The sequence below is a fragment of the Platichthys flesus genome, chromosome 8 (assembly GCF_949316205.1).
Source record: "Platichthys flesus chromosome 8, fPlaFle2.1, whole genome shotgun sequence".
NCBI classification, from domain to species: domain Eukaryota; kingdom Metazoa; phylum Chordata; class Actinopteri; order Pleuronectiformes; family Pleuronectidae; genus Platichthys; species Platichthys flesus.
The window spans coordinates 20,146,558-20,168,122 of NC_084952.1; the positions used below are offsets into that span (position 1 = coordinate 20,146,558).

A 21,565-nucleotide genomic window follows, 5' to 3' on the forward strand; every position below is an offset into this window, starting at 1 on the left:
CTGGAGCTTTCATGTAGAACCAACCAGCAATTGGTGAGAATAAAACAAAATCAGTTGTACTTACTGTCCGAGATGTAGCTGTGCAAGGTGCTGCAGGATGTTTAAGCCTCTGGGCTCCCATTTTGAAGGACAGAAAAAAACAAGACACATAAACACACACCTACACAAACACATCCAGAATACACACGTAGACTACGCACGATCCCTGTGTTTTGATATATGACTGAAATGCAGACAGACACAGACGTCTTATTTTCTCTAAGTCAATCTCTCTTTCTCTCCCTCACACACACACACGCACCCCTCACTGTAGAGAACAGTCACCCAAACACAAACTAGATCTCTTCCTCAAAGACTACACACTATTTCACTGAGAAACACACATAATCTCTGTCTCACACACACGCACGACAAACACACTGTGTCAAACAATCCCTCTGCTTGTGTCTGACAAAGCTCCGTTCTTCCTCAGTAAAAGGCCTGTTTGTCTGGAGATGAATCTCAGTGGGACATTCACATTCTGGTGAACACAAACCAATAGTGAAATATAGCATGGATTTACACACGCTCTTGGCTGCATACAGAGCGATCCAAAAACCATTTTGCACTCCTGCATGTGCACTACATCTAACATGACATAAGATACAGTAGGTCTGTAGTAGCCAGCAACAACTGAAATAACATTGTCATGCTTTGTTTATAACTCATCAGAAACAGTTTTTTACTCGTTTGGGATAGGGGAAGGTTAAAGGCTTCTTTGTGTGATAAACTGATCCAGCAGCAGCTGCCACTCAAGCATTTACAGAGTTTATGAATGGGAAAAATACGGTTATAGTCTGCCTGTGTAATACTTTAATAAGGGTATAGATCTCACAACTTTATGCATAATAACTAACAGCTCATAATGACATATATGTCACACACACACATACAGTACCATTCAGATGCTAAATTAATCTGAATGTACTTTGATCTGATCACAAGTTCACGACTGAAAACCAAACACAGGAAAGAAAAGTCGTAATGAGTTTACTTGTAACATCTCACACAAATTTCACTTTATTACACACAAAGCCGAGTCAAACCAGGAAGTTAATCTGCAAGTCTCTGAAACATATTTGGTTTTACAAGCATGGTGACGTAAAGAATTTATCAGACATTAATTGCATGTTCATACAGTTTTGCTCTTTTCTCATAACTGCACATAGGTGTGAGCGGTACACTGGTGTAATAGTCATCACCGATGTGAGAATGCAGGATGCGTGGTAAAAGCGGAGCAGCCAGCCAAACTGATCAATTAAAAAGTGGTTAGGATGCATCTACCTCAGGCTGCCACAGGAGAGGAGACTCTTAAAATGGTGGGGTCTGTTGTCTCAGTTTTAAATCACCCCACACAGAGCAAACTACAGTGTTATTCACTATAGAGTTCTGCTCGGGTCACATTTTTCTGTCCAAGCCAGGGAGTCAACTAACAGATACGCTTTTTAATTTTTCTTTCGGACCTGATTTGAGCCAGATGCAGTTGATGTAATCTTAATATAAGCTGCACTGACACACCGATTAAATGTGCACTCTAAAAAATCAAGTTGAAGATAGCCCAGCTAATGTGACAGAACCCGAACTGACCATTTGTCACTACTAGTCTCTTATGCAAACTTGGTTGCTGTGTCCTCGTATCAAAAAAGTGGAAACACAAGCAACCTGTTTCACCAAATAAAAACCATCATGTCCTTGTTTATGAGGAGGCAACCTGCACCTAGGCCAAAAACCAGTAGCCGACAACCAGCACCAGTGGAGCATGTCCCAAAACCACACAGTGTCGATTCAGGCATTGTTTACCACTGCCAGACCATCAATGACAAGACTAGTGAGAGATGTAAAGTTGTCACGAGACTGGACCGGCTTCTTCTCCCAAAACATGACATGATAAGTTCACCTTCTCAAAAGGAAGAAATATTGTGATAATAATTAAGGGCCACCCACCCCTAACTGCAAGTAGAAAATTAACTGGGAGTGAATCCGATCACAGCAAGTCTGATGGACTGATTTGACGACCATTTGAAATTTCAAACATGCTTGATTTAAACCAGTCAAAACTCAATGCTTTGTTATTTTAGCACAGCAACAATAAGGCGATCGACATATACAAAACAATACATACTTCTGCACCGTATTTTTTTACTCATAAATTATATACTTACAAATGGTCCCATATGCTTGTTAGTTTAACAGTTAGCTCACAACATAGGTATTTGCACGTAAAAAGTTCCTTAATTATGTCACTTAAACACTTGAGCAGAATACTTTATGATCAACTCACATACAGGAACTATGACATCCCATTCCTCATTGCTGTCGACTATTGAGATTAAATCTTTGCTTAGTGGGGAAATGAATAAAGAATCACTGTAAAATGTGATTCTACCAGAACATGGAGAACCATATGCATGTAAGAGGTATACCTTATAGTTAGGTACATTAATACAAAGAGGGAAGATTCTGAAGTTCTTTCGCTTGTGTTGTCATGTCAAAACAAAACAACACAGTGGATTCAATTATTTGAATATATATGCATGCAAGAGCGCTGTGAAATTACCTCTATGGGTTAAGGCCAAAAATGCAAAGCTCTGCGCAAGCACAAAAGGCACTTTGTGTAATGATAATGCATGTTAAGGCTCAAAATGTATAATTAAAACAAGTCTTCAAAATATATATTTTAAAACAAAAAAGCACAGGTATAAAATGTAAATGTTCACTAGAGTTTGGTGCGGCATTGTCCAGTGGAAACTGCTTTCTCAACACCACCTGTGATATGGTGAGGGAATCATGTGCAGTATGTGAAAATCCTGATGAAGGAATCTTGATTCAGTCTTAATTCTCCTATGAGATTAACTGTAATCAGACTACTTGTAGGTATGTAGATCTGAAGTCTGTTCCAAGTGCGTTTTTGGCATTGCATTTGTAAATGCCAGAGTTCATGAGCACCGAGCTCTGTAAGACGAGACTACCGTCTTCTGTCATGTGGATCCCTCCCTGCATTGTGAACCGGTTATGTGGAACCAGCGTTGTGCGTCCAGGCAACGTCCATGAAATTTCCGGCTTGGGAATACCAGTAGCAACACAATTTAATGTCACTGATGATCCCCGGTTTACCCTTGTAATCGAGGTTAGCGTGTTGGTTATGTGTGGTGGGAAAACCATCACTGCAACTGGGTAGGATAGCGTTGATGAGCCAAATGAGTTGAAAGCTTTACAGACGTATGTTCCTTTGTCAAAGGTGGTGACCTTCCTGAGCTGGAGGGTCCCATTGGCAAGAAAGGATATACGGCCAACAGTTTGATGTTTGTTCAAAATAAGGCCATTGGGTAGAGTCCATGTGATTGATGCTTGTGGCCAGCCATCAACGGTACAAGGCAAATTGAGATTAAGGCCATAAGTGATCTTCATTCCACCTGGAAAGTAAAATTGTGAGATTAAAAAGATGTCATGCAAGATTTACAGATACACCAACATACACCCCACAATTAAGATTTCCACAATAGATGAAGACGAGCAAACAGCTAACAGATGTCAACGTTAGCTATTTGTTAACAGCAGAGGAAATCTTCTTAAGGATCTTTTCCCTCTCTGGCACATCTAGTGATCACAGTGAATGTTCAGACTTTTAGTTATGCATTTTTTTTTATTAAGTAAAAAAAACTACAACAATGGAAAAAGGAACAAGTTTTCTGACCCATCCACTGACAAGAGCAAATGTAGTATATAGGTCTGAAAGTGCCCATAGCCCACATCTTGATGAACACTAAAGAGATTGTTTCTTCATAAATTTGACATGCAAAAACTTACCTGTGGAACCCCTGATCACCGGCTTTCTGCCTGCTTCCAGCGCATAACGCTTTTCTGCTTGTCCTGCCTGATTTTTTGCTAGGCACCGGTACACTCCCTTGTCAGTTGCAACCGCTTGAGAGATCCGTAAAGTTCCATTACCCAAATGATGAGTGAAGCGTTGGAGCTTAACACCAGGTGTTAACAACATCCCGTTGGGTAGCACCCATGCAAATTCCGGGTTCGGCTTGCCACGAGCAGGACACTCCAACATCAGTTCCGCACCATCTTGCTTTATTGGTATGATTTCAATATTGGGAACAGCAAAGCTCGGTTTCTCTGCGATTGATGCCACCTCTAATTCAACAAGGAGAGACGATTCACCAAGAAGGTTTTTAGCTGCACAGACGTATTTTCCTTCATCTGTTTTCCTAACCCCTCTCAGCTCCAAGCTCCCGTTTTGATGTACTTGGAAGCGCCCACCAAGGTAGGGTTTTGTGAGTGAATGGCCATAAGGAGTAACCCACAAGATCCTTGGTTCGGGTTTTCCTTCCACTCTACAATCCAGAAGCACTGTTTGGTAGGAAACACCCAAAACCTTTGAGGTACTCTTGCCTTTTATACCATTGATGAAAGGTTCCTGGGGTTCAACTTCAAGTTTCATGTTTTTAATATCATCACCCGCAGAGTTTCGTGCCACACATGCATATTTCCCTTCATCAGCAAGTCTCACCCTTTTCAATACTAATGTCCCATTGTACATAATGTGAAACTTGTCTGTTGACACAGGTATCACTTCATTTCTTGGTGAGATCCAAGTTATTCTTGGAATAGGCTCACCTGTTGCCTGGCAACTCAATTTAGCAGATTCTCCCATCTTAACTGTCACCAACGATTGGGATTTTTGTCTAATCTTCGGAGCATTTGGTCCCACTTTGACGCTGACCTTTCTTTCATCTTTTCCCAGTTTGTTCTTGGCATAGCAAGTGTAGTCACCCTCGTCTTTTCTTCCCATCTGCTGGAGAAGTAAAGTTCCATTGCCAAAGATAACGTAGCGACGGTTGCGAAGGCCACTGTCATCTGACTGAAGGGCATTGTTGACTAAAGTTCCGTCAGGAAGACCCCAGGAAACTTCTGGATCAGGGACGCCTGTTGCAACACAGTCAACCTATATGGAAAAAATGGAGGAGGAATATGAGTGGATGTGGTAGAAAAATAAATGTAAAACCTGTGTTATTGTATTATACTATTGGTTAGTTGTGTCTTTTAAATTATTGAATGTCCAAATAAGCCTTTTTGAGAACACAGCAAGAGATCCCCCCGAGGATTCACTGTGTGGGAATAGGGATGTTAATGACTAATCCAACACGCAATATATGCAAAAAATGAAAAAAAAAACGAATATCTATCCATTGAAAAAGCAGAGCCACACCAGTAGAAATCACAGCCAAAGATATTGTTTTAAGTGATAAGAGCCGACGCAAACATGTTGCCTGAAAGCTCTGGAGATTTGTATTTTGTTGTAAACGTGTTTGAATGGTGCACACCCTGCTGCGTTGTTCAAATGTTTAAGGCAAACTCGGGAGAAAGTCCCAATTGTGTGGACATTCTCTGGAATTAATTTCTGATCACAACTTTATTGACCACGATGCTTAAACAGCAGACCGACCAAAACTGACTTAAAAGGAGAATGATTATTGGATTTACATACCAAAGCACAACACTAAACTAATGATATTGACCAGAGTTTTCTAGTTTGGAGAATAGGAAAACATAAAATGTATATGTTGTTAATATGTCAAGTGTTTACACTTTACTCTGCTCTGCTGGCCACAAGTGACCAGACAAATATAAGATAGATATTGCTTTGAAATGTTTAAGGAAAAAATACACTGATGACTCATTATAAGATGAGATTTAATAAAAATGAGGTGTTAAGGAAGAGTGCCTGTAATATTCTATGCAGCCTATCTTACTTTAAATTAACCTTGAGTCAGACCCCCAGAAATACCTGGAAATGTTCTCCAAATATGACCTTGGTCTGTACAGTTCTCACATGTTCAATTCTGGGGGCGGTCATCAACACCTCCACCTGGTAAAACAAATACACAAAGAACTTTTAATAAGAAAGCAAGGTAGGGATTCTGAATGAACACTTCTCATGTATTCTCAGCTGGTTAGCAGTGAAATGAATCAACTTGTAGATAGTATCTGTCCTGTTACTACCTGAAAGAGCTCCATGTCTTCTCCATTGGGCCGCTGATAGACACACAGATAATTTCCACCATCTAGCTCTGTTAGCTGAAGAATCCTCAGAGTCCCATTGCGGAATACTTTAATTGGTCTCTCTGGACTGGAAACAGATGAAGAAGAAAACTAGGCTGATATGAGGGGCAGTCAAGTTAAAAAACACCTCACACCTTAAGTCCTACCACAGTAATGTTTTCTGATCAGACTTCCTGTCAGGTCTATGTGGGTGTAGAAAATCTGGGTTTGACAGACCTCACTATACTGTAGCTCCTGTACCCATTTGAGACAGATAACTATATTTTTGTGAGATCATACATTCCCACCATCCATTTTCACCTGGCAAGTGGCCTGTACTATGAAACAGAATTTGAGTTTTGGATGTTTTAAGCTTTACAATGGTGTTTAACTTCTTACTAGGGATATCTCCTAAGTAATGATAGCCACTGAACCTGCTCCAGAACCGGTTAACTCCTGAAGATCAGACCAAAACTTTTTAAGCACCCAAATACTGACCAATCAGATCATTAGACAGCCAGAGTCATAATTCAACAGGATCTTGACAGGGACAAAATAGTTCAGTTACGTGTATCTATGTTCCAGAATGGTCTTTGAGGGTAACTGCCAGATGGTCCCTCTTGTGGATCCAGTAGACTCTGGACAGTGGAGGTAGACAGCAGAACCATACATAGCGGAGACAGCATGTTGTCGGGATGGCACAGCATGGCGGTGGGTTGGAGGAACGGGAATTGGAGGCTGGTGGAAGAGGGAGGGAGAATCTGCCCTCACCTCCAACTGGACAGTCCTTTTGGCTATTCCAACAGTGTTAGTGGCCACACAATCGTACCTGTGAAAAAAATGTGATGGTTGCAATTCGCAAGCCATTCCATAATATGACAAAGAGCAACAATATAAAGCATGATCATTACAGTAAGTGGGCAAACTCTCCAGAGGAAGGGCCTCTGTGTAGTGCAGCTAATCTATTCTTTAACTGCTACAATACAATTTCAGTCCTATCCAGCCATGAGGCCTGTGACGACACCACTGAACTCTGCTGCTATTTGAGGGGCAGCACGGGATAAAAGTAAGAGTAATTTCCATTGACACTTTTCATCACTTATATGAAACCTTACTGGTGGTGACTCTTTGGAAACTTTCAGGGCTGTTATTGACATAAAAAGAACAAAGGTTAGCATTTTTTCCTTAGAAGTTTATATAGTAATGCTTTTTAATATTAGCAGTACATTGAATATTAGCAGTACATTGAATACACATAATAAAATCTCACACAACTACTGCTTAAAAAATCTTGTCTGAAACTAATGCTGTCTTTGCACCTGGCCTAAACGAGATCAAACAGATCTAACCCTAACCCTAACCCTAACCTCTGTTGCTTACTATAAGGCTTAGCATAACATAACAAAAGCTTTACATCGTTAAAGTATGGAATACATAAATCCTCAATATATTGTTTGATGTAAGTGATTAGTGTGAGATTGAGAACAAATTGTCATTGTACATCATTACTCTAAATTTAATGTAATACATACCTCCCGCCATCAGATGGTGAAACTTCCTTCACAAGTAGTGTCCCGTTAGGGAAAACAAACAGCCTGCGTCCCAGAAACTGCGATGGCTTTACATGGACACCTGCTGGGAGCATCCATTTCAGAGCAGGCATTGGTTCGCCTTTCAAAGAGCAGTGGATATACACACTCCTTCCTAGTTAGATGGGATTGTATTAATCTAGATTACTTGTTTTGACATTGTAAACATTCTGTAGTGCAACCATATGATGAGAAAAACATCATATTGCAGTCATTTTTTTGTATGAATTCAAATGTCTGTACCATACCTGGCTGAATGATAACAGTATCCATTGCTCCTTCACTAATGCTTGGAGGCAGAGCTGCCACATGGAGATGATAAGTAATTGTATCAGCTCCTGCTGCATTACTTGCTATACATTTATAGTCCCCTTTGTTGGAGAAATTGGCAGAAAATATTTGTAGGGTTCCATTTTGAAGCAGAGACATTGGAGCAAGAAGAGTGTGAACAGTTCCAACTTCACGAACAAATGTCCTGTCCGGAAGAATCCAGGAAATTTGGGCTGGTGGTTTTCCGGAGGCAAGGCAGTCAAGAGTCATACCTTTCCCTAAGTAGACTTCAATATCTGTGGACTTTGGTGGTTGGATCTTGGGTGCCTCAGTCTGGACAGCTAAGGTAGTGACCATGCGATCTGATCCAAACCGGTTCTGGGCTGTGCAGAGGTACTGGCCTCGATCCTGAAGCTGGATGTTTTTAATAACAAAAGTTCCATTCTTGAAAACTTCAAAACGGAGACCATGCTTGCTGTTTGCTGGGATGGTGGCACCTGACAAAGAAACAGAAAAGTTTGCTCTGGCGCCCCCATTGCGTAACAAAAAATTAATTATAGCAGACAGATCTGACTCAGGTTCCAACTATAGACCGTTAATCTTTTACCTGTGGAGACTTTGGTCCATGCAATGGAAGGTTCTGGATTCCCTGTTGCTTTGCAGGGCAGGAGGACGTCACTCTCTGCAAGTACAGAAACACTAGCTGCTGCTATTGTGGTGATGCGTGGCTTCATCCCACCACTTCCAGCTCCGAACCTCCATGGAAAAGGTGGGGCAGCTGTTGGCCTACGAGAGCTGATTCGTCCTGCTGCAAAACGAAACAAATTTAAACAGTAAAAAAAAAAAAAATGTTATTCTTTTACCATTATAAAATCATAGCTTATATCTGTGTACCTACCTCCAATAGGCCACCAACTTCCAGCCCCAGGGGTAGTTGGATGATATGGGCGTGGGGTCAGAATGAAACCAGAGGATGATGATGATGTAGGTTTAGCAGGGTTTGGAGGTTGCAAGTTGTAAATATAGGTAGTTGCTGGTGGCTTGGCGGTGTATGGTCTGTACACGGATGGTGGGTTAGGTTCAGATGCAATTGGGGACAGAGGATTGTAGTAGTTTGTGCGAGGTTTGGGTGTCACCATCCTCCCAAGTTGAGCGATGCGATCAAGTTGTGCCTGGAACAATTAAAGTCATCAATTACTATACTTTGTTTATAAGTTATCCTAGCCATCATTGGCAAAGGGATCTTAGTTGAATGGTATGTCATGAGCGACACCAGCCTTACTACACCAACTGACGATAACAGTTTCTCATTCAATCAATTTCAATAGCTGTGTCTTTGATTTATAGTAACCCTCTATCAGGTGAGTTCATGTTAAGCACTTAGTCCACATATAGATCCTAAATTAGAAAATGGGAAACATAATCAAAATCACACTCCTGAGCACATCACTCGTCATACCTGTCTGTATCTGTTCCTAAGCCTTGACAAAAACAGGTGATCTATGGTTTGGGTCCTGCCATCCACGTGATGATTTTGATGGTGATTATCTGATATCTGGGGATTAGGGAGTGTGAATTGGGGGTCTCTGGTTGTAACAAAGGCTGTAGCTGTGGGTCTGACTGTTTCCGCAGTGATTTCTGGTCTGTTGGTGACAATTTGGCTTTTAGTCCAGGGGTGAGCCAGAGGCCAGGGTCGATAGGTGGGCACAGAGTTGGACCCAGGACCTAGGTGCAATCGACAACATTTGGTCAAATAAATATCCATATATTTCAACATCAGTCAGATATGACAACACCAAACAAACATAATCTTGGCTTTTTTGTCTATTAGGTAATCATGTCAATTGTTTTGTTCATTGTTATCTGCCTTTTAGAGATTGTATGAATCACATCTTTATTTAAATACAGAATTTATTAAGGAAATATTTGCACAACAGCCTAATTTACCTTGTCTAGGATGAGGAAATGACCTTTGACCTGGCCAGGAGGGGTAGAGAGGGTTGTAAGGATGATGATGGTAGAGTGAAGGTCTCTGGGTAGTTGGGGAAAATCTGGGAGGCTTGGATTGTCTGCCTGGAATTACTCCCCCCTGTCTTCCTGTGTTTCTATCTTGATTTGTGTGTATCGTCTTGGAGTTGGTAGTTGGCTCTCTTCCATGGTTGTTCGGATGGAGCCATGGGTGAATTGGCTCCATTATTGGAAAACTGTGGATCTCAGGTTTTGCTCTAGGCTTGTTTACTTCTTTACCTTCACTCTGTGTGACTTGTTCTATTGTTTTTCCCCTGGTTGAATGTGAGGTCATGACTTTAGGAGATGAAGGTCCTTCTTGGGTTGGCGTATTTTGCTCAAGTGAAGGTCGAGTGTTTGGTCTTAGCCTATTTTGTGTTGCTAACCGCATGCCATCCTGTAAATTATAGTTCTGTGTAACCCATTCCTTTTTGGATTTTTCTGTGTCTCTCTCACTGTCTTCTATGACTGTTTTGTGTTTTTCTTGCTGTTCCATTGCTGTTGTCATCTCCCTCTCACTCTCTACCGCAATATTTTCACTGTGTCTGCTCTTTTCTTCGCTTTGTCTTCTGATCTCATCCTGTCTCTCAAGTTTCTCTGGGCTGACTGTGAATTTCTCATATTCATCAACAGTCCTTTCAGTAGGATGAGGGTTGTGGTCTTTCTCAGGAGTTACAATTGACTTTGAATTAGGTAAATTATGTCTGCCTGGGGATCTGCCTACATCAGGAACATTTTCTGTAATTGTTGGAAATGTGGTAAGGGTACTGTCAATATCCTGGGTGGTGTGAACAGTTTCACTGTTCAAATCTTTTTTGGCATCCAATTTGTCACTACCCTTGTAATTATATTCGTCATAGTATTCGCCTTCACCTTCTTCCGTCTGATACTCAGCGGATAGGCTTTCACTAATTTCTGTTGTGGTTGGAACAGGTGTTGTTGTAGTAGTAGTAGTAGTAGTGGTGGTTATAGTAGTAGTTGTAGTAGTAGTTGTTGGTGTGGTTGTTGTTGTTGGGAGAACAGTTGTGTGGGGCTTGTTAAATGGTTTGAAAGGGTTCAGGTGCGGATGGACTCTTCTCATTGGGGGTTTTCTACGTCTATAAGGCGGCCGTCTCCTGTTTGACTGACCAGGAACAAAGTTGTTGTTCTTTCTCCCCTCTACAAAATCCTTATTTTCAGACTGTCTGTCTGGCTGTGAGGAAACAACAACAGTTGACTCTGTCACAGATTGAGGTACTTCTGTAATTCCACTAACATGGTCTAGGGATGATTCCATAATTGTAGGAGATGGTGGTAGACTTTCTAGTGTTTCAGAGTCTTTACCGATATAAACATCTTTGTTCTTTTCAGAATAGGCCTCTGACCTAACTCTAGAATGTGATGGCTCTACTGTAGTATCAGGAGAGGTAGTAGTATGGAGTAAGTTTCTAGTAGTAGCAGTAGTAACAATCAGAGTAGGAGTTTTAGTAGGTTTGGGTGTACTTGTTTTGACTGTTATAGTACTAGGCTCTTCTAGTGATCGGTCTGTAGGTAGAGAACCACTTGGTTTAACATTTGCTTTTGCCAGTATTTCTGCCCAAAGATTAGGGTCTAATTTCTTGGGTTTATTGGGTTTTCTTTTTGCATCTTTAATTCTCATTTTTTTGGAAAACCCATTAGGGGTCCTTTGCTGAGCTCCTACACTTTTAGGAAACTGCGTGGCAAAAGGACGTATAATTTCCTGGTAATATCCCCCTGAACCTTCTCCTTCCCCCACGTCCATTGATAAAAGCTTCTGCTCTCCCTCTGTCTGTACTTTAGACTTTTCAGAGGCCTTTTTATCATTGACTTCCACCATGTGTGATAGCATATCAACTCCATACAGATTTGAGACTAAGCAGCTGTATTCCCCTGCATCTTCTTGTGTCAGCTTCCTTAATACCAAAGTTCCATTTTCCATCACTTCTGCTCTTCTTGTCTGTTGTGTGGGGAGCAACATTTTATTTTTGGGCAGGTACCACATAGTTTGAAATGGCTTAATTGAAGTCACATCACAGGGAAGAGCTAAAGAATGTCCCTTTTCAACTACAACTTTCTGACCATTTAAAGCTGTGGGGCTAAGCGAGAGTTCTTTAATTGTGAGTCTCAAAGGCATCAGGTCAACACCAGCTTTGGTTCTGACCATACAGTGGTAGAGGCCTGAGTCAGACAGTGTGGAATTTATAATCACAAGCTCTCCTCTCTCAGAAATGTCTATCTTGCCATTTGCATCTTCCACGATAGACAAATCTGGAAGCATCCACTCAACTTTAATCTCCGGATCTGAAGTGGTGACACTGCATTCTAAATGAACCTTTGAACCCTCGAGAGCTGTTTGAACCCGTCCCACTGTCCCTCTCCGCATCAGTGCCCAGGAAGAGGTGAAGTCATTGTCATCGTCCTGTCCTCTAAGACTGTTGACCCGCTTAGATATTAAAGTAGTGAAATCCATCACCAGTTTCTTAGTCGTTGTCTGCTGTCTGTTGAGCTTCAGAGTGACTCTGGGTTGGAGCAGCCAAGAGGGTTCTGCGGCCAAATGTCCTTTTAATTCTGTGAAATATGGAGAGTTTTCATTTACAGCTTGGGAATATTGATAAGTTACTCCGCTTGCATTTCCTCTCTGTTGACCCCTCTCCAGAATAGCAGGGCTTTCATAGTAATATGCAACCAGTTGCCATAGATTTTGCAATGTCTCCCGATCAATCTCACACTCAAGTACAGTCACCAGCGATACATTGACAGATAACTCCCCAGGTGAATGGGGATTTGCGGTCCAGGTCATTGGTAAATTATCTCCAGGGTGACGCACATTACATGCCACATGAGCTTGGTTTCCATGGGTGTCAGAGAGAACAAAAGTCAGGGAGCCCAAAGGTTTTTCAAAGTCCCTGGTGTAAGGAAGGTCAGGTTCTGTTTCAGACTCAGCCCACACTGGATTGTCCCACTGTTTGAGAGGGGAGCGAAGAGCTGGGCGTTCACAGGTAAGCTGGTCTGCAGTTAACCCTAACAAGAGGGTACTGTTCAGGGGTTGAGGCGAAGCACACTGGGGACAAGTCTCATTGGTGCCACGTTCCTTCTTGCACTTTATTACACCTGGGACAAAGAGGAGAGTGGAAGGCAGGGAGACGTCAGATAAATTGGGAGAAATAAAAACAAAAGGAATAAATTAAGATTGGATACTAGTGTCCTTACCTTCATGTTTGGAACTCCATTCTACAAACCAGTGAAGGTGACAGTCACAGGTCCAGGGATTACCATGAAGAGAGAGGAGCTCGAGCCTGGGAGCAGTCTTCAGCGCTGCGGCAGGGAACTGCTCCAACAGATTGTCTGACAGGTGTAAGTGTCTGAGACAAAAACATTATATCAAGTTCTCTAATTAATATTCTGCAGGCTAACAAGGGGGGGATGGCCTATCCGTGCATGCAGTGAAACAAGTCCAGCCAGGGTCTCTACTAAACCTTCATGTCATTAAACTGGAGGTACAAAATGTATGTGACTAGGTTATTTCAAAAAGGTTGTTTTAATTTTCCCACAATATGAGCAATATTTAAGATATTGTTGGAATTCTTACTTGAGTCCAGAGGTCCAAAAGCTTCCTAGTAGTGACACAGTAATGAAAGTATGAGGGTGGATGTCTTTGAGGAGGTTTCCCTCTAGCTGCAGAAGTTTCAGCGATGTCAGGCCAGAGAAGGAGTACGGCTCTATAAAGTCTATAAGATTGTGGTCCAAATGGAGACGGATCAAACCAACAAGACCCTCAAACAGTCCAGGATTCACTGATGTTAGCTTGTTGTAACTCAGCTTCAAGATCTGGAAACAAGGAAGGTTGTGTTATACTCACAGTAAGTGAACATTCAAAGTTGTTCAGAAATCTTAGTTTTCTACCTGCGTAGAAATTTATCAACATTGGGTGACAGAGGGACTCAAACTAAGAACCACAGATCTGATATCCAATTGCCTTTGAAAAGAGAACCACACTTTTTGCCGGTCCCTGTGTGGTTCACTTCTTCTATTTGTGCTTTAACACATTGTTTTTTCTCTGTTGTGTGTATCTCTTCAATAGGTGAAACTGAAAAAGCAACATCCTCTTACTTATGTAGTGCAAAAATTAACCTGGTATTCAAATTAAATTATCACTTATGGCCTTATACTCTTCTATTTTTGCTCCATATTACTCCAACAATAATCTGAAGCCAGATCTTGACAACAGATGCTCTCATAGGATTTAACACAGATTGAAGAAGCCCAGTAACAAGCATGGGTATTTAGATGTGTTGGAACCCCTGATTCAATCAATTGAATTCTTAATGGCCAACTAGCTCATGGATCCATTTTGGTTCAGGTTTAAGGTCCAGTGCTACATAAAATGAAAAAAGAATCCTAGTGCTCAGTCAGAAGAAAGCTGAATGTCAAGGTTTTATATATACAGCTCTGTATTATCGGGTTAGCTGGTCTTACCATTAAATAGTTTGAACATTATGTTATATGATATAGACTATGTACAATATGTCTTTCAAATTACAAATTCAAACGACTCTAGAATGAAATGGCTGCCATACGTGATGAGATGCAGACTCCGGAAGTTTCTTAATTTCTTCAATTTCACAAACACACACATCTCCACACACACATACAACTGTATATGTATCTGCATTTTTATAATTATATAAGGTACAATTATCTTTACCCCTACAAATTTTGAAATGACATTGAGGACACTTGAGGACATTAGAATAATTGTGTTGGTACTTGTAGTGGTATGGCCTGGCGCACACACTCACACATACTCTACCTGGAGTGATCTCAGGCTGTAAAACGCCCCAGGGTGGACTGTGTTAATGTCGTTGCCATGCAACATGAGCATTTCCAGTTGCCGTAGTGACCTGAATTCTGAACCCTCAACCTCGGTCAGGCTGTTGTATCTGTCAGAAACGAGAAATGAATAGGACCTGTTACTATACAGGACTGAAAGAGGAACAAAGGGTCAATGGGGGTCAGTACGAAGGGAAGCTCAAATTAGCAGTCGGTGCTTGAAAACGTGTCTGGGTTGATGTGACCTTTCAAACGAAGGGGAAAGGTAGGTGTAAGGAATGCCTAATGGAAAGAGGGAAAGCGGTATGTCAGAGAGACCTCAGTCGACCTTTAACCCCCCAAATCCCCCAAGGATTTCCTTATTATTCCTCTTAAAAGTTCTCCATGTGCATGGCAGAGGAATCACACGCAAACAAACACACACACACACACACACATACACGCATTCACCAACACGTTCACTCATAAAGGCTTTGTTTTTCCCTCTTTTATACTTCATCTTCATCTATAGCATTTTAAAGCAGCAGGGGTATATGGCCCTGCTCATTTTACCACCTTGATTATACCAGCAGTGTAAAGAGTTAGAGAAGAACATTTGATGGTTTCTTCAGATTCCTATAGCCGTACTGTAGATGCCAGAATCAAAACATTATTCATCATTATTTATCAAATTGTCAGAAGCTTCAGCAGAGGACATAGTCTGTTGGCAGGGGCCGACAGTGCTTGACAGATTTTACTGTAAGAGTTACTCAGCCTTTCCAACTACAGGATCCAGGTCAAATCAACACAGTAATGTCAAACACAGTTGACTCTCTTGTAGTGAGTTCCTGGGCTGTAACACACACAACGCTGCCTGGCTGCAGTTATCCCTACCCAACTAAACACGTATGGGAGAAGGTTGCGTTTTTCCATTGCCATCAATAACACATCCAGCTTGAAATATATCATCTAAGTCACTTTCATCCAGAGCATCTTTTGATGACATTAGTGCACATATATTCTTAGTGAATGCTTCAAACTAAACTTCGAACCCTGAAAGTGTTAATGAGTTGCTAATACACAGTAAGATAAGATACTGAGTTCTTCCTGTATGTAGGAGTTCCAGGCAGATTGAAGCTAGTCTTTAGCTGGACAATCACCTTATTAGGCCTCTTTTGTATTTGTATTCAAAACATCTATAGCCAGGACGTTTAACACCGAACCCTGAAACAATAAGATGACCGTCTCAAAAGTATTGGATGCAGGGTGATTTTAATGAATTGGCTATGAGATGCAGGTCTGTGCACTGGAAAGGGGCATATTGACATAGGACTATGTGTGAGTAAGATTGCCAAATAGATGGCTCAATAAATATTACACACTGTGATTGGTTTTCTGTTGATCGATTAGTTAATCAATTAACTTCTTCTGATACTGCCCCAGGTTAGACATCAGAGAGGGGTGTAGTATATTCCCGTAGCTAATAGATATCCATAGCACCGTTTCAAACCATAAATGGTATGTTAATATCCAGCTAATCAATTTCTCTAGCATAGGTATGGATCATAATGACATGTTAATATCTTAAGGTGCCTTGAATCTTATGTTCAGACCTTTAAGTAATATCTCTAGTTTTGTTCAGTGTGTTTCTCCTTGTCTGATCTATCCTTGAACTGCCTATGGAATAATAAGGGGAGTGATGGTTTTCAGCAGGTCCCTTAAATCTTAAGGTACGACACATTCCCAAATTAAGGCAGTAGGCCCAGTTGTGTGACATAATTTTGTCTCTAGGTTTGTGATAAGCAGAGTTTTCTAGAAACTCGTCCTGACCTGTAATACTCTTGTGTAATAAACATTACGCTTGTAAGTACTGGGTCCACGTCTCCTCTCTTCAAACACCGACTTCAACAAGACAGTACTACTGGAAAGATACGACAGGGGTTTTGAAGCTCCTTAGGCATACTACATTCTTATTCCAATTACCTTGGGTGAATTTGTCTACGTAGAGGCTAGGTCCAGCACTACCCAGTTGCAAATGAACCAAACCTTACAACACAAAAATGAAAACTATGTGGACAGTCTTAGTACATAATGATCTGTTGTGTTCAGCCACATTAAAGCAAGTTAATCTGATTTTAGCTTTATTCAAGGCAGACTCATCTGTGCTCGTCTTCATCAGTGTTCCATGTATGAGCGCATGGAGAAAGTATGACGAACTGCTGGCAATTAGATATCCACACTTAACTCGTCACAACCATTAATCCCTGTCCTGTAGGTGGTCTACACCATCATAGGCCACTCACTGATCATTCAGCACAATGGTCCCTTTGAAAGAGGATGGAAACCTACATGTATTAGAGCAGTTCTATATTCAAACGGCACTGCTTTAACCCCAAACTAAAAGGAAACAGACCCCAGAATATAAATAAAACACTCCAAACAGGTCTGGTGTGAACATGTATACCAAAAGGTTTGCATTAGAGAGTAAATCCCCCTGGGGGAGTTAGCAGGGTGGTCGAGTGTTTGGAAAGGCAGAGCCTGTTAGCTCCCTGAAGGTTTTGGTAACTCTCCAATTGTTTGCTCTGCTGAAAACAAATCATTCAATTTTTGCAGCTGGCTTTTTGCTAAACTTATTACTGACACCAATAGATTTATAGTTCAAATCAAATTTTGAAACATGGGTATTTTTGTTTGATAAACAAAAGCAGTCTTTTTTGCTGTTTTTTGGGGGGAGGCTTTTGGTGCATTTAGTCTGAAATGGGGTCATAGTTGGGAAGAAATCAGCAAAAGGCCCGGTTGGAACCGAACCTGCATCATCAAACCTGGTTTTCACAATACCAAGACGTTTTGTATTCAATAACAAATGCTAGCAGAATCCAGCAGGATTCCCATTTTTTTCACCTTAGGTTCTTGTGAAGAGTTGAGGAGCTACACAACGCACACATTTAATGTACCTGAAAGGCAGCGATTCCCAAAATAGAGCCTTGAATTCAAATTAAAAGTCTTCTATGAACAATAGAGCAGCTCTGTTTTGCCATGTAAATATGGATTGTTTGGAGACAATTATTAGACAATTTGTTATATACAAAACAGAAGCTGGGCAGTTTCTCTGCTGTGTGGGAGGGCAGTGAACTCTCCTTCCAAAATACAAAGACCCACATGGAAGTGATTAAGAGATCGATTCCCTCCATAGTTAGTTTTGTACCACATCCTGATGCTTTGACCTTGTGAAAGGAGATTCTCTCAAATTAACTTCACCTTGGTCGCTGGTGACAGTTTTTTTTATGTATTTCGCAAGCAGCTATACAGTATGTTCTCATGATCCCACCCACTGAGGCAAGAGAGTGAATTATCTGCAGGACCTATGGTATTAAAATATGACCTGAAAAGAACTGTCAAAAGGCTATATCACAAATCAAAAAGCACTAAGCTCATCATTTCTGTGTGTAATTGATATGAGGTTGTGATGATAATATGTTAGCTAGCGAAAAACATTTCTCTGACAAATTACCTACACCACATTCCACGCTATATCCTGTTCCAGTGTTTGGTTTTCTTTCCCTTGGGGTGGTTAATGACCGATGTCCCAGTGCTTCTGTGTGGACGTGTGTTTATGCAGTGATGGAGTCTTACCCCAGGTTGAGCCTCTCTGTATCTTTAGGAAAGGTTTTTGGTACGGTGGTCAGGTGTCTGAATGTACAGTGGACCTCTTTAACACCTGGACAGCTGCAGGTCCGGGGGCAGGATGGGACAGCGTAGACGGGGCAGATCTTCAAGTGATGAGTGGAGGTGTGACGGCCGTCGGATAGAGAGGACGGGGCGAGAGAGGAGAGTAATTCAAGGGAAGAGGTCGGGAATAAAGGTGAGTTCAAAGGGGTTCGAGAGAGCAGAGAGGAGAGGTGGATTCAGAAAAGATGAGGAAAAGACAAGCCAACAGATGAGTCCAGACCTGTGTAGTAACTTGGCAGATTTTGGAAAGAAATCAACACTAAGAGGAATAAATAGACCCGAGGCTTCTATAAAAGAGCCCAGGTGTAATAACACTATGAGCTCCTTTGCTCATTTCCAGCAAGCCTTTTTATTTTAAAGATGATACAGTGGCCTGAATGAATATTATTTCAGGAAATACATTTATCTAACTCACTAATGGCTACAGCTTTTGAAAACTGGTGTAAAATACGACCCCACGCAGCATTTACATGTGCACAATATCTTCAGATAGAACAAATGTTAGTCACCATGTTAGTCACAATGTAAGTGACTGTTATGAGTCATTATTTCACGATTTAAGCAGAAAACCACCGGCCTGAGAAGCTCCGAGGAAGATTTACCGTTTGCCACAGCAGTGATGAGAGGAGCAGAGGAAACCACGCTGCAGCCAACCTGCAGCAGATCTTGGCGCACCACAAGAGCGCCATGACTGGACGGCTGTCTGACTGCTCATGCCATCAATACACCTGAAAGAAGGAATGAGGTGATTTAGATGTATAGATGTACAGTAAGTCAAAATAAGCTTAACATTTTAAACTTTGAAAAGGGGGAGTGTAACTAATAAACTGGTCCCTCTGTTACCACCATTGCTGTTGTTGTATATTTCTAGTAGATGTAACTGTAAAGCAACTTGTACACAGCGTATCCTCCTTTTACTCTTGCCAGTTCCTGCAACTCTGAACAGGATAAGCACTTCAAAGAACAAACGTTGTAACATGATGAATGATAATTTGTATTAATAAATGGATACCTCCATAACCACACTATGTCCTAGACATGTTCATCTAGTGAACCCTGTGTCTTGGAAGTTGAGAATGTGTCACTGAGGACAGTAGCTTAGCAAAAAGTACACTGCACCTGCATTAACTTACTTTTTTTGCCACTCTGCGGCTGGACAGTCACACTGAACAAAACACTGACATGCTATTTTATTATAAAGTTTATATGAAAAGCTTTGGAGATCATACACTTCCATCAGATACTAAACAACACTACCCCTAATTTGGACTCATGTTTTTTGGTCTCCAACAACTCCTTAATGACATATCTAACCCTTCAAATCCGCTAACTTTGCTGTTTTGTTGTGTACGTAACTGAGCAGTTAAACAGCTACTGTATCTGTAGAAGACGGAATCAACACTTATAAGACTGATGACACTAAATTAAAACCAAAAACTTGTTGGGTGATAGTACTTCATATTTACTAATATACATATTCAGCTGATATTTCTTTTCTTTTTTTATACTCCTGACAGCCAATGACTTACCTAACTAAGGAAGTATAGAAGTACCTAACTATATGTTGCAAAGATAACTTTTCAGCTGGGACTAGAAATTATAAAAGAGACAATTACCATAATGACGTGCAAAATGCACCACATTAATAAGCATTTTACACAGGTCTAGGCTGGCACTGCCACAAATGTTACATAGATAATAAAAAGATAAAGAAATTAAAAAAAAAAGAATAAAGAAAGAAATCACATAGCATTTGATGGGCCGAGAGAGAACATTAACGTGTGAGCAAAATAGTCCTTAACTGAATATATTGACAACAGTAGCAGCTCTCTTTATACCAAACTATTTGCCCTCCAGGGGCTATGAACCCCAGCTCATATAAATCCTGACTGTCTTCTCTCCACTTTCCCTCAGGTAAGTCAGTGGAATGCAAATCCTCTCTTATCCATTATAATCACGATACATTTGTTGACTCGCAATAGAAAAATCATCTGTTGATAATAATGTTTCAAGTCACAGCTCATACAAAACACTGGAATAGAAAAGATTGCAGTAAGATTCATTACAATTCATAATTTTGTGGAAAACAACCACTCAACACTGGCAGTTGTGGTTTGCTGCAGTGCCAGATGGTTTGGCAGTGGCTATGTTGGTTTAAACGTTTACATGCTGTTTGAGGACATTACATGCCAATTACATACAGCCTCACTCAATGAAACACACACCCCTGCACGCACTAATAATCTGATAGTCAACTCTGGGAAGGGGGAAAGAAAAGGGTGGAAAAAAAGAGGGAGAAACATTCACAGGTAAAACCCAACAACACCCCAACATATTTGAAGTCATTAGAGGCCAGTTTGGGGTTTCTGGTTTCCACTTGTAGGTCTGTCTTCTCTCCTCACAGGAAGGCTAATTCACCTAACAGCTGTGTGTGTGTACTTTTACTTAAATATTTGTGGACCCTTTTGAGCATTGACCTTACGGAGTGAGGCCATTTTGACCGATCCTCACTCTTTGAAACGGCTTGTTTCAGGGTTAAGACTTGCTTCTCGAGCCAGGGTTAGAATTAGGTTGAGATTAGGGTTAGGCATTTAATTGTGTACTTAAGATGGAAGTACAAGAATGTGTGCGTGTGTGTTTGTGTTGGAGAGAGAGAGCGAGAGAGAGAGAAAGAGAGAGAGAGAGAGAGAGAGAGAGAGAGAGATAGAGAGAGAGAGAGACCTGAATCCTGATTTTGTATCATTTCAATAACTGAATTTGTATCATACACGCTCTCTCTCTCTCTCTCTCTCTCTCTCTCTCTCTCTCTCTCTCTCTCTCTCTCTCTCTCATACACATAAACTCACACACACTTCCTGCTCTGACAAACACATTAACATACAGAGGGTATAGAGGTCGGTCAGGCTCACTGATGGTTTCACTAGTGCACACACATACATCAAACGAATTGTTAGCATCTTCACAGTGTAACGTGTGACAGTTGGTGAGAATAATAACAAATGTAGTACACCCAATAGCAAGAAAATCCTGCTTCTTTAGTTCTTGGTCCTACTAGGCAGAGGCCACACATA

At 41.1% G+C, this 21,565-nt stretch overlaps 1 protein-coding gene across 1 annotated transcript; it reads right to left on the bottom strand.

Moving 5' to 3' along the window:
* Nucleotides 1–868: 868 nt before the first annotated feature.
* Nucleotides 869–19,183, bottom strand: si:ch211-159i8.4 (matrix-remodeling-associated protein 5). The gene is made up of 16 exons (XM_062393192.1): nt 19,097–19,183; nt 18,399–18,535; nt 14,767–14,896; nt 13,546–13,784; nt 13,167–13,318; nt 9,897–13,067; nt 9,409–9,674; nt 8,848–9,121; nt 8,557–8,754; nt 7,928–8,446; nt 7,623–7,794; nt 6,659–6,919; nt 6,052–6,178; nt 5,837–5,917; nt 3,847–4,993; nt 869–3,452 (listed from the first exon to the last, which is right to left on the bottom strand). Exons 1-16 carry the CDS (start codon nt 19,181–19,183, stop codon nt 2,899–2,901), a joined length of 7,515 nt encoding a protein of 2,504 aa, XP_062249176.1. The 3' UTR covers nt 869–2,898.
* Between the last annotated feature and the right edge of the window lie 2,382 nt (nt 19,184–21,565).